We start from the raw sequence: 14,093 nt of genomic DNA on the forward strand, positions 1-14,093 counted from the left end.
TATCCCTAATGCTCTGATATGATTTATTGAACTGTAGTCTATTACATTACAGCCTGAATGTCATATCTGATTTTTTCTTTTTTTCCTTTTGTCAGGAAGTTAGCCACACTTTCCCTCCACCTGTCAATCCTATTACAGGTTAATATTTATTCTGTACATTCATATACTGTATACCAATCATTAGTGTTTACAGACAGAAGAGAGCTAGTAGTTAGAGGCAGCTAGAGTTTAGCCAGTAGTGCCTGATCAAGGAAGACACATTGCAAAGCGCAGCATAGACAGAGTGGTAAGTGGGGTGAGGAAAACGCTAAATTTGCTGACACAATCAATTTCTGCTTTAAACAAATTAAAAGGAAAAAGCCAAGAAAGGGGGATTAAGCATAAAATTAACTTCATCCAAACAAGCCAAGTCTTAACTGCAAATAAATAAACAGGCGCAGACTGCAGAGGTAGACATAAGAAGATATAGATTTTAATATCTTTATAAACATTTTTGTACTGTTGTTCTTTGATGATAACTTACTGAACAATTTAATTATGGCAAAGAAAGAAAAAAGAATGATTAATAGACATACGGCAGAACAAGAAAGAGGTGAGGAATTGTGCATTAACAAATAAGAGGTTCTAAAAATATACCATGAAAAATAAACAAGTCACCAGAAAATAAAAAATGTAAATACTCCTCCTGACAGGAGGAGTGAGAAACCCTGTTATCATCATTGATGTCACTGATATTGTTTTTTTTTTTTTTTTGTCATAGTAATACAGTAAATGATTAATATCAGCACTGTGAGAAGTCCTCCCATCTCCATTGTTACTGGTACAGTTCACATTACTGATATGGACACTGTCTTATCAGTACTTTTTTTTTTTTAGGCAGGCACAACAGCTCCAGCGGTACAGCATGTCCTGTAATAGTCCATCTCCAATCTGCGTTTTACTCCATCCTCTTGTTACTTCAGACGCGATTGTCTTGCTCTCTACATCCATGAACAATCGCATCAGTCACCGCATGATCCTAGTTTCGCCATGCTCCATTCAAATTGTTCTTTTTAAACACTTGTTGATCGCAAGAGTCGTTTAATGTAAGCATACATTTTTTCTCCAGAGTTGTGTTGTGTCCCTTTGAAGGTAAGCGATTCCAAAAAAATGTGTTCCTCATATTCTCAATGAGGCAAGGATGTCCTCACTCAAGAGGGATCATTTAACACATCCTCACTGGGAAACAGAGAAGCCCCCATTTGACCCTTGACCTCAAAGGCTCCTGTGGGCCCTGCAGCGGGTATCCATTTCTAGGTCCTTTTCGTGTCTTAGGAAAAAATAAAATAAAATGAACAACATCTGACACAAGATATAGACAAACTCTTCATTATTCACAGCTTGATCTCCCAGAGACGTGCAGTGCTTTCCAAGCGAATGAAAACAGCGGATGGCAGTCCTTATCATCTTGAAACAATTAGCAGCTTAGTCTTCAGTTGCACAAAAATAGAGAAGTGGTGTAAACTAAGGTGTCAGAAAGAGTTGTGTAGAAATGTTAGGCAGAAGGTATAGTACCTGAAAAAAAACCCAGCATTATGTAGAGAGAAGTTTTTAGAATTAGTTACGGCTTCGTATTGTGTATGAGCTTACTGGTTGCACTTTTTATGGCCATAAAAACATCTGTGGCTATAGATTTTCACTTGGTAGTGAGAATGGCAAATCCCTGTGTTTCATATCGACTCACAATTTATTGCCATGCTTACACTTTACCTCTTTGTTTATGATAAACACATCGAATTGTTTGGACCTGTTGTTGGCGAAGGATGCAACAGAAAAACACATTTGTCAGATAGGATGAGAGTGAGATAAAACTTACACTGGAGGCTTTACAGGTTCATTGCCTTCGCATTTATACTCAAACATAAAGCTCAATGGGGCACTTGAAGACCTGTCTTATCCATTTCAGAGCCAACTAGCTAACAAGTTTTACCCTGCAAGCTCCACCGTATTCTTTGTTCTCTTTTCACCAAATTGTGGTTGTTAGAACTCCAGCTTACTTAAAAGGAAACTTAAAATGTATAAGACACAAATACGTACAGTGATTAAATCATATTGGTGTTGGCAGTGCAAGCTTGGTCTGCATTTCCCTGTCATGTCACCTATCATTCTCAGTCTCTCCCATTTTTGTGCTGTGAGTTTTGCTCTTGTTGATGTTTGATGCTTTGATACCTGTTTCAGTTTGAACAGGTAAGCTCCCTACACTACGTTTACACATATAATCAATTCACACACATACATAAAAAGACACTCAGGCCTTTGTAGTGCAGGAGCAAGAGAGGATCTGAGGACTTATTTTTTGTGATTAGCATTGCCTAAACCCTCTGAAGGTCAGCGGAGAATGTAGTCAGTATTTGTCACTATCAAGGCCACAAAGAGGGCGTTGGCATGTAGTAAAGACTGGGATAAGGTTGCCCTATTGTTGGCTTGTTGAACCCCACTAGGGGGGCGAACAGTGGTCCGGGGAGTACACTTGTGCTTTCTTCTTGTGACTGTGCCATCTGGGGATGTGTGGTCATGTTTTCCCCCCTCTGTGAAATCTGGGGAGGAATCTTCTTTGTCTGCCATGACCTCCTTTGAATGGTGAACCTCGTTGTCACCTTTCCCTTTGCTCACCCTGTTACGAGGCTTTGTGCAGTTTCGAGAACGACCAGGTCTTGAGGGATGCACTATGTTGGTCTGCCCTCCGGAACCCAGTGCTACTCCACGATTCATAGATGGATTCACTGTCCCAGATAAATTGTTAGTCTGGGCCCTGGATTCTGAGCTTGGAACAGTTGGTGAACAGTTGGGGAAGTCCTCCTTTCGGAGCTCCTTGAGGTCTTTCCCAACCATATCAACTGGTGACTGGCACCCAACGGAAGATGTTGAACCTCTGAATCGTTTTAACCACTCCCATAATGACAGGGCCTTGCAGTCACATGACCAAGGATTGTCATTAAGACGTAGGTATTCCAGGGCAGGCAGCGTGTCTAGGCACTGTCCAGACAGCTCTATCAGGGAGTTGTTAAACAGGTAGAGGGTGGTGAGACGTTTTAGGTCATGGAAGGCCAAACGGTCAACCCACTCTATCTGGTTTTGGTGCAGAAGCAAACGGTCCAAGGCTCGCAGACCTCTGAAGGTGTTCTGGTTAAGGCTCCACAAACGGTTTCCATGCAGGAATAAGTGGCTCAGGTTGTGGAGATCCATAAATGTGTCATCCTGCAGGTACTTCAGGTGGTTATCCTGGAAAGACACATGGAAATAAAAATCTTTATGAAGAAGTTTCATCAATCTGTTTTCATCTTTTCAATTTCAAGTGTCTCAGAGAGTAAGCCCCCTGTTACTCAATTAGAGCATTCCTAACCCTACCAATGCAAGATTAGCTTGTCATTTAGTTGACTCATCAAAGTCTTGACATCGCATGATTACTCTGTGTGGGTTGTGTTTGAGTGCATTTATATAAAATGAACAGCATTAGTAGTCTTAGTGATAAAGAAATGAACACGTAAAAGACAAATTGTGTACAAAGTATACCTGCAAGTAGAGATACTGAAGATTTCTGAGACCTTGGAAAATGTTATTTGGAAGTGAACCGAGTCCACAACGGTACAAGTGAAGTGCGTTGAGCCGACTCAGCCCATGAAAAGTGTCTTCAGCCAAGGACCGCAAGTGGCGGTTATCTCCTAGATCCAGCTCCTCCAGCAATGTGAAGCCATGAAAGGTCGATGGCTCAATGTATGTGATATTGTTGGAGTAGATCCAGAGAGTGACGGTGTTGGCGCTGAAGTGTCCTCGTAGTAAGCGATGGATCTTGTTGTTCTGTAGGAAGATGCGCTCGCTGTCGGGAGGAATTCCATCAGGTACCGACAGGAAGTTGTGGGCTTGACAGGAGACGGTGCTGGGTGCAGTGTAGCAGATACAGTGACGGGGGCAGGACCAAGAAAACTCAAGCCCACAGAGAACCAGCAGGAACTCCAGTCCACAGCCTGCAGTTTGAACACACACACGTACAAAGAAACACAACAAAGAAAAATTAAATAACTGCAACTTGTGACTTAGAACCTCTGTATTTAGTTCAGTACTTAAAAAACTTAAATACTGCATATAAAACCATCAGCTTTGGGTGTAAACCATTACAAAGTAATGCAATACTGTAATCACATTATATTTTTCAGCAAGACAGTTAAGGTCCCATTTCGACCTTTAATATATCTGTAGAATAAATGGCTGGCAATCTACAACATATTGCTTGTCATATTTCATCGTGGACCAAAAGGCTGGTCGTTCAAACAGACAAAAATTGCTATCTCTATATCCACACCAGTTCTCTGGGTAAAAATTAGCATCATATTGAAGTTATACAACACAGGCAACGAAAAAATAACACAGAATCTGTGATTTTTCCACTGTTTCATCATCTGTTTCTGTGCCAGTCAAAGACATGCGTAGCTCATCCTAAGTCCATTATGTGCTTTGTTTTAACACAGCGCTTACATCAGCTCTCTGATTTTTTCACTCGTGGCACTGAGTGTGTACGCATATGGACCTTCTCGCTCACAGTTTGCAGCCCAAATCAGATAAGTTTGTTTAGGCCCGCAATGAGGAGTCTATTAAAGACGGCAAACAATAACACCTGCTCCATTGAGTCACAAGATGCCTCAGTGAAACTGACTGAATCTCTGGTGCAACACTTCTCTGATTCGACACATATGCAGCTATTTCAGAAATGATGCTTTCCAATTCTCTCCCACCTTTGGGAGATATGCTATCAAGAGTCCACTCCCTTTGCTGAGTCCACTGGCACTTCTTTGTCAGGCTGTGATCAGTCACTTTGTGTTGTTAAATGGGGTGTGGAATGCTTATTTAAACTTGTAGTAAGCTACTCTGAGGCGCTTTCTGATCAGTGACATGATTCCTGCAATCCTTGAGATGGGAGATGTGACTTATCTGAGGTCTCATCTAAAATGAACACAACTCACAGCCTGTCATGAAGGTTCCATCTGAAAACCCCTGGCTGTCTTCTACCCAGTTTATTATTCACAGCATAGTGGAGCTGTGATTCACTGCCTCTAATCGATATGCCTCTGTTGCCTTTTAACTCACCCTATAATCCTGGGTCTTTTATGCTGGAAATTCAGGGGCAGAATTACTCTCTACCAAGAGAAGGGGCTATTTATCTGAATGTATTTTCTTGCCAAACTGTGGCTAAGCTGTGACATTCAGCGTCTGACTCCACTGACCTTTAACAGTAATTCTCTGTGTCTAGTTGCAGAGCCGAAGCATGGAGCGGTGTGTCACCTGAACACAAGTGTGCTCTCTCGGGCACGGATCTAATCCTATTTGTTAAGCCCTGCCACTGGGCAACAATGGAAATGCATGCATCCTCCTGAACCAGAAATGTGCTCACTAAATGAGGTGATTCTTCACAGTTGAACACAGTCAAAAAGGTTGAGTGTAAGAGCGTGTTTCTGTGTGCTGGTATACAGGTGAATGTAATTTTAGAGACCGAGACATGCCGTGAGATAACTTCAACAAACCTAATCTTTTTTTAGACTTGTGATGTTACTGTCATGACCTGCATCAGGGCTACCGGATTTTTAACACAATCAATAACAAACAAGAGAACTGTTCCACTTATTTGTCACTCTGCAGGCTTTTTTTATACCTCAATTTTTTCTCTCTACTTTCCATTTCTGTGGCCATGTATCAAGCGTGGCACCCGCTGACTGAGTAAATAGGTGGAAATGTTTTGCATTACCATTGGGAACATAAAGGTTTGCTTTATTTATCAGACAAATAAGACAAGACACAGTAAATTCTCCAGCCACGCTTTCAGGAAAATTTGCATTATGCAGGAACAAGCGCAAACTTGAGATGCGGCCTTCTAATCATTTCATTTGGTATGGATGTCACATTTTATTAGTAAATTGACCTTTACAGAAGACACATTTTGAGGAAGAACGCACACAATAAAACAAATGTCATCCTTCTAATGCTTTTATATTCGTTCTCAGATTAGATGCTTATTTCACTAGGCTCGCTGCAGGAATTCATCCAAGGGATTCTATTTTTCATAAAACCGATCTTATCACTCAAATAACTATTTTCTGAGGCCTTAAACTATTTCCATTAACACCTTACTTCATGCATGTCTTCAGCTAAATTGTCTGAGCAGTCCAAAGACAGTGATAAGTCTGATACACAGGGAAAGCAAGGGGATGAGAATGTAGATGCTGCCTTGATAGGGAGACAATTTGAATCAGTAATCTGCTAATCATGTTGGACACATAAGGATGTGCCTCCTCGCCTCTCACTCTCCTCAGCTTGTCAGGACAAAGTAATAGATTCTTTACCCTGCCCTAAAACGAATGTTTCTTTATTTCTTTACCACTTTGCAGAAAAAGGTGCAATGTTTATTCCTCCCCTATGAATAAAATGTTTTAATGTCAGCCCAGATGAGGCTTTAAATTACATGAACATACTGTATAATGTGGATGCCCTTTTGATGGTGAAACAATCTGACATAATCTGTTCTCCATGCATATTTAGGTTCTGGGGAGCTCCAAACACCTTTTTCAGTGTTTCCAGTTACGCTCAGGGCATTTGTGCTTTGTTTTGCAGCCGCCGTAACATGCATCTCCACTATTTCCACTGGAGACTTTAATACCTGCCAGCTCAGTGATCTCTACATGCACTGTACTTGCGCCACTAAACGCTACGTGAAATACAGATGGAAATATAATTGCACACAGGGACTGATTCACACAATGCCACATCACATAACACGTGTAGCCGGTTCAGCGACATGGCAGATCATGTCAGCATGACAAGCATAAAAGGCTGAATTACTCTTGCTTATAGAGATTTTCAATAGGGAGACTGGTTTTCAGCACAGAGGAACAAATAAGCATTATGTGGGAATGCTGACGTTAAATGTAAAGAAATTAGTGTTTATCATAACTGCATTGTGTGCTCACACAATACGCCTTTCAGCTCATATTGTATTATATAAATAGCTTTTGGGCATGACAGTGCATATATATGCCAATAGTGCCTATTGGAATTTGGCAGAAAAAAGGTGAAGCTCTGAAAGAGAGATAATGTGTTTTTGGAAAAGGAAAAAGCACAGCTATTTCTGGTAGGAGTCTGGCCTGTCTATTAACACTTCACTTTGCATCACAGGTCTTTCACCTTCCAATTTTCCCATAAAGTTTCCCACTGATGAGAAAGGGTATCCATAGCTCTTTACAGAGACAATCACTTTTGACCCCTTGACCATCGTCATCACCAAGTTCCTTTTTTTTTTTTTGAGGGTTAGAAATAGAAAAAGATAAATGAATGAATAAAACAGAATGGCACGGGTCGCTTGCCAGACAATGAGAAGTGACTGTGTAGAATATCAATGAAACGTAGTTCACACTAGCTTTGCCCTCATGAATAACACATCTTTGCTAATAGGAGAGAAATAGTACGTCTGTAAAGCCGTGAGACTCTGCCCATCATTAGACTGGACAAACTCAATTTCCTGTGTCTCTCCAAAGACCCTGATAAGCTCTCTGGTGTTTTTGCCTCTACTATTGGCTGGTTCTAAATAATGTCTCAGCTCACTTAGCACTCAAAACATGTTCGCAATCATGGTCATGCATACAGTGGTCAATAATTATAAGTCAGTGCACTGGACTGTTGAATAAATGATCACATCTTCTTATATATGTGTGTGTGTTTTTCCTAGATGGTTTGACTTGCAAACATTAAACAATTTTAACAAGAGTCTTAAGACACAAGGCCGCAGTGAAACTTAACCTCTTTAAATTGTGTTTTTGCATTCAATCGTTTCTGTTCGTATTAACTTACATAAGCCTTTCATAGCAAGCAGAACGTCAGCTCCTGACATTTTCAGTGTGGGTCAGTGATTGATTGATTTATTTTAATTAGCAAAGCTGGAACAAAAGCACACATGCAAGTATTTACTGTTCAAGGAAAAAGAAACAGCCGTAATGGCACAAAAATTATACTTTCACTCAAGCTCTTTCTCATTAGCATTTTTAAAGTATTTCTCTGTTGACTTGTTAAAAGCACTGATTACTGCCATTATTCTCTGACTGAACAGCAAACTCACACATGAACGCCCCTGCCAACAGCTGTGACCGACAACACTTGCCGGGGAATATTTGGTTTTTTTCTCTATTTTACAGTTGACTGCAAAATGTTATAGATTTTGTCTCATTTGCCATTTCCCGACCCCACTACAGGCAATATTGCCTCATAAGGTTGCATGACTATTCTTCTGGTGAATGAAATAAAAATGGGTGAGAACAGTGACAATGCTGCAGACCTTTTAGAAATGTAGCAGAATATAATTGGTTTTTTTTTTTTTGCAGAAATACAGAGTATCGCCATGATATTCTTCTGGTGGAGAGGTATCAACAAACTGAGGTATCTTTTCCCGTGTGTGTGTGTGAGGAGAATATTAACTGCATAAGATTTTATGCAGGAAATCAATTAGTTTTTACCTTAATTCACCTCATCACTTCATATAATGAGACTTTAGGAGTGTCGAGATCTTCAGAAAATATTCAGAGGACTAAGTTAAATTCCACAAGTTGTTTTTCAGAGCAGCAGGGCTCTTGCTGTTGATTTACATTTGGTTGTTCTTTTCCATGTTTTATTCCTGTGATTTGTTCCATGCATATCAGCACAGTGTGTGCTGTGAAGCTGTAAGCTGTCAACAGTCTTCCACAGTGTGACCACTTCCTGCACATTAATTATAATTTGATCACTCTTCTGTCTGCTTGGCTTCTTTTCAAGGGACAGAATGGCTTCATGTTTCTGATTACATCCCTGCCAAGAGAGAAGAACAGTAAAAGTATAGAGAGCAGGTGAGAACTGAAGCCCAGTCACATAGCAGGCTGGCACAAGCTGCCAAGTTATGTCAGGGTTATACAGACCATTGTATTTCCCTCTTGACTGATATTTCTAACTTGCCAAGTGCTATATTATGGCTGTCTGGTATTGTTAACAGTACTGGCAGGTCAGTTGTGTGGCCCTTGATAGATCTATAAAACAATGACAGAGGCCTCTCTTACTTTTACTCCCTGCTGCAGACAGTTGCAACTGAGAATGTTGGTTAGATGCTACACAGCACACCAGCACATAAAAAAGGAGCAGACAAACCAGAGGGAAGTTAAACATAAAGTAGGCAGACATTGTACGAGTGGCAACAGGGTTTCTCAGTTCAGAGGTCCTAAAAATAACTCCTCTAAAGAAGCGACATCTTACAGCGCATGTATAGACTAACGGAAAAGATTTGTGGAGAGTGTTTGAGTATATAAAGTTTGTGTATTTCAAAGACGGAATTTGGAGATGCTGAAGAAGCCAGGCAAAGAGGAGCAAGGCTGATGGCTGAGCTATCCACAGATGTTTAATACCAACATGTTAATTAACTGACTTAAGAGTTAATTCCGCTTGGACTCTAAACAGCATCTGTACCTCCTGCTCTTTTACACTTCACACCTTCAGATTATTCCCTTAAATCCACTGATGCCATACATCATGCATGTATGCACAGCTGCAAATGCATACATACACTTATGCATGCATACAGCATGTACACACCATCCATGCATATTCTTACACAGGTACACTAGCCAAAAATCACGACTGTTGACAGCAACACTATCAGCCACCAACTACTTTCATTTATCATGACAGCACAAAGCAAAATGATTCAAATATATTGCACTCCCTGTGGCGATATTGCACTGCACTGCCCAAACTAAATTAATGGTTCTGCCAAACTTATATAAATCATCCAAAGCATATCCATATGTAGTTCACAAACTGTAGTTCTATTAAAGTGATAGCATTTATAACACAATTCCCGTTGGTGGAGTGGCTAATAATTATACTTTATATTGGCTCTCAGAGGTGTTTACAGCCTCTAACGCTACAAATGCAGAGAAATCTTTACAGTGTGATTCGCAGTATAAATGGATATGAATGGATATCTATACCTCTTCAGTCTTATTTCACAAGATACTGAAATTTTATTTCTGAATGAAAGTACAGCTGTACATATGAGATCCCAGAGAAGAAGACCTTTTTAATTAATTTGAAGCTTTCTTTACCATGTCTTCATAAACAATGATGTTAGCCAGTATAACCAAAAAACCCAAACCAAAAAATATTGCACCATTGCTTTTACTGTTAATAAGACAACAAAACTTTTCTTAATAACACACAGAGGTAATATGTGTAAATAAGCCAATTGCAATTTGTTTTTAGTAATAACAGAATGAATAATATAACAGCGCCTTGAGACAACTGTTGTTGTGATTTGGTGCTATATAAGTAAAATTTGCTGTGAACTGAATCAAATATTTTTGTTTACTTAAAGTAGTACTTCTTACCTTATGTTATTTTATCAGCTAAAACAGTCTTACAAAGCTCTGAGAAGTTTGGTATAATATAATGGATGATTAAAAGAACATCAGAAAGTAATACTAGATGAATGCCAGTGGGGAAGAGATTCATAACAATCAACAGCATTACTGGATTTGCATTTTCCAATCTCACATTGTTTTGTTTGTGTGTTCCTCAATTTAAAAATGACATTCTCATAAACTTCCGGACTGGATGCTATTTTTTGATTTTGCCTCAGTGGGACCAATCTGGAAAAGCAGTTGCACTGGATGTTGTCTGGACATGCCCAAGAAGAGGGTCTTGAATGTGAGAACAGCCAAACTGAAATAATTGAAGGTTTTTTTTATTCTAGTTGATCTCCTCTCAAAACGTTTTGATCACACCTAACATTTTTCCTAAAGGCAAGCAAACAAACATAACCAAAGCATTAGCGGTGATACAGTGACGTTATGTACTTATGTTCCACAGGGAACTACACAAGCCCAGGAACGTCCGAGATCGAGAACCACATGTCAGTCTCCGATACAGATTTTGTACCTAAAAACGGAGCTACTCAAAAGAAAACAATACTTTGCAACATATGCAAGAAAACTATTCCTGCTAAAGGTGAAAACAACAAACTTGTTTCACTATTTGAGGATAATACACAGCACTGAGAACAACCAGACTATGAAGGTATTTGAGGAGATACTAACAGCTGATGATGTGCAATCCAAAAGTAAATAAATTACTAACTTTGCTGGAGAAATAAGGAGGTTGATGCAAATTACTGAAGTAGTTACATGATAATAAAGGGGCACTTAGAGCACTGGGCACTAGTTAAAAACTTTGACCCAAAACACAACATGTATCATTTCTTAGTTTTATTATGTGACAAGATCGTGCAACTATTTTAAGTCACTTTTGTCCTCATTAAAGTAAAGTGTTAAGCAGTTATGTGTTTACTTAAAATTTCCACTGAAAACACAACCTTGGCTACTTTTGTTATTTGGCTTATGCTGTGTCACTGTATAAATGCTGTATCACTACAATTGCACTATAATGCTGCCGCTGGCAAATCGTGGCAGTAGATTCTCACTTTGAAAAGGGTAGTCCATCATCAATGACAGCAGCTGATTGGAAAAGAAGGGTGGAAAGCGCCCCTCATTTTGTTTGCACTAATCAATGCTGCAGGCTGCAAGCTGCAATCACTGATAAAACATTGTCATAAATATCATTATTGCAAATTTTCTTTCATTATCGCAAGTATATTTTGAGTTGGAAGAGTGGATCTAAATTAATTTAAATTATGATTTCTCTTTGATTAAACAAATAGATAAAATAGTTGGCTTTTTAAAAATAAATGCACCAAGCAATTGAAGCTTAGCATACACAGGCTCTATAACACTCCTTCCAGTTTCCTGTGCCGCGCACTTAATAATTCTTTGCAGAGTTTTTTGCTGACTTTATAGCTTCTAACAGCTGACTGGATGGATGTCAGTCAGCCTGGGTGGTCCAGTTGCTGTGTCTTGTTCAATCATGCGCATGTATGTCAGTGACAGAGTGCAGCATAGCCAATCATTGCATGTCTTTGTCAGAGTGACAACTCAGCTGTAGTGATACTGTGTGACAGTGAGCCGGCAGACGGAGAAGGAGCAAATGACAAAAGAGTCTCGAACAATAAGTTAATCTGCCGACTCCATCTAATTTAAGAAAGATGTAATTGGAGAAGTGGGAGGTTGTTTTTAAAGAGTGCCAGTGCACATGGGAAAACATGTCTACAGGACTTGCAGTTACTCTATGTACCGGAGGACTTGCTTACAAGCCTTGTGTCAGCAAGCATCTCCCCAATGAAGAAACTGAACAAGGCATTGAATCATTACCAGCTCCAGGGCTGATGCTCTTTAACTGACCCTGTGCTTTGATGTTTCTCTAGAAGGGGAATGCAAAGTATTGAAATTTCCCCGTGGAGTTAATAAATTAACACAGTGCTTAGAAAACCAGAGTGGAATGACCAGTGTGGGCCAAAAGTAAAAGTGATTTCTTTCTCATTTTCAAATTCAAACAGCAACACAAAATATAAAAATCTATTATTTATAATCAGTCTAATAGCACGGTGATGTACCCTACAATTTGCCTCAATCTGATTGGAGTTTTACATCAAACTCCCCTTCATTTCACATACCTGTCAGCTGAAAGACTATAATCTTAGCACAGGTAACGTGAGTTTACTGGATGACTTAACAATGTCACACTAACAGGAATAATTTCGTGTTTACCGGACAAATATTCAGATTGTTTTTACCTATCAAATTGTCATTGTGTTGCTATTTATAAACAAATATCGAGACATTTTTCCCCAATTGTCAAGAACCTTTGTTCTACAATCAAGTCCTGAAAATTTCCTTCAGATTTTTTACATCAATTGTTGTGATTGATTGCACCATGCTGACACATGTAGAAATGACAATACCTCTCCTTTTATATTTTTGTATAGCCCATTCCAGCTACAGTACATGCCACTAAAAGCTTTTTTTTCTGATTAATGATTTAGAGTCGCATAGCTCTGCTTTGGAGTCATCAGGCCAGTATAGATCCATGTCTACAGACAACCGTGCCATTTTCTAGTTCACTAATCTCGACATCCTGGTAGCCCTTACATGTTTCTTTTAAAACAAACTGTAAGGTACCTTCCTGCTGCAGCAGCTGCCTTCTTGCATACAAACCTCATGCGCCCTAGATTCAACAGATCAATTATTCATAGCAGGTGAGAGTTTGGTGCTCCATGTACATAGAGGCACACGCACACACACACACACACACACACACACACACACACACACACACACACACACACACACACACACACACACACACACACACACACACACACACCGAGTTTCATGAGTCTTAACTAACTAGCTAACAGCTTTAGATAGAAATAAAGTTAAAAAAAAAAAAAAAGCCTGCACAGGGAACAACAATTCAATGTGGTTCATATGTTCAAAAGATGACCAACAGATGCGAGGATGAAACACGGTGGAAGTCAGAGCTGAAAGACGATCTAGAGGCAGACGTGGTACGCAATACAAGCATGAGTGTACCGCACACTATATTAAGTGCTGTGTACACACAGTGTACAAATGAATGTGCAGGTGCTCACTCTCATGAAGTACATAAATTGATACAGGTCAACTGTGTTAGGTTTACAAATTAACACAAATGAACAAATGAGCAAGTAAGCAAATGAAAACTCCATTCAAATTCTGCATTTAGAGTGCCAAACGCTCTATGCGAGCGAGTTTAGAAAAGCAGCCTGTTTCAGAAGTTAGCGAATACAATTGTAAACACCCAAAATTCAGTAGAGAAAGCCAGTGCCTTGTAGCAGCAGAATGAAAGTCCTAAAAAGCTGCTTAAACCCTTGGTTTTCCTCAACATTTCACATATTTGTGGGTGTGACCATTAAAATACCAAAATCAGGACGCTGTCAAAGTCACCATCTAATTAAAAAAGCAAATGTAGAAAAGGACAAAAAAAAGAAAGAAACTGTTAAAAGGTAAGCCATAGCTTGTTCCTTCCACCCATAAGATAAATACACTCACTCACCACTTCATTAAGTACTCCTACTCAACTGTTTATTAATGCGCATCAGCCCATCCCATTGCTGCAGCTTA

At 39.6% G+C, this 14,093-nt stretch overlaps 1 protein-coding gene across 1 annotated transcript in view; it reads right to left on the reverse strand.

Annotated features, from left to right (window-relative positions):
• Positions 1-518: 518 nt before the first annotated feature.
• rtn4rl1b (reticulon 4 receptor-like 1b) overlaps positions 519-14,093 on the reverse strand; it is a 151,180-nt gene continuing 137,605 nt past the window's right edge. Inside the window, exons 2-3 of the mRNA XM_080888291.1 lie at positions 3,553-4,004; positions 519-3,261 (exon numbers count right to left, since the gene is read on the reverse strand). Coding sequence (XP_080744417.1) covers positions 2,368-3,261; positions 3,553-4,004 — 1,346 coding nt within the window. The 3' untranslated portion in view covers positions 519-2,367. The remainder of the gene's footprint in view (positions 3,262-3,552; positions 4,005-14,093) is intronic.

The sequence above is a fragment of the Rhamphochromis sp. 'chilingali' genome (assembly GCF_963969265.1).
Source record: "Rhamphochromis sp. 'chilingali' genome assembly, chromosome: 8".
NCBI lineage: Eukaryota > Metazoa > Chordata > Actinopteri > Cichliformes > Cichlidae > Rhamphochromis > Rhamphochromis sp. 'chilingali'.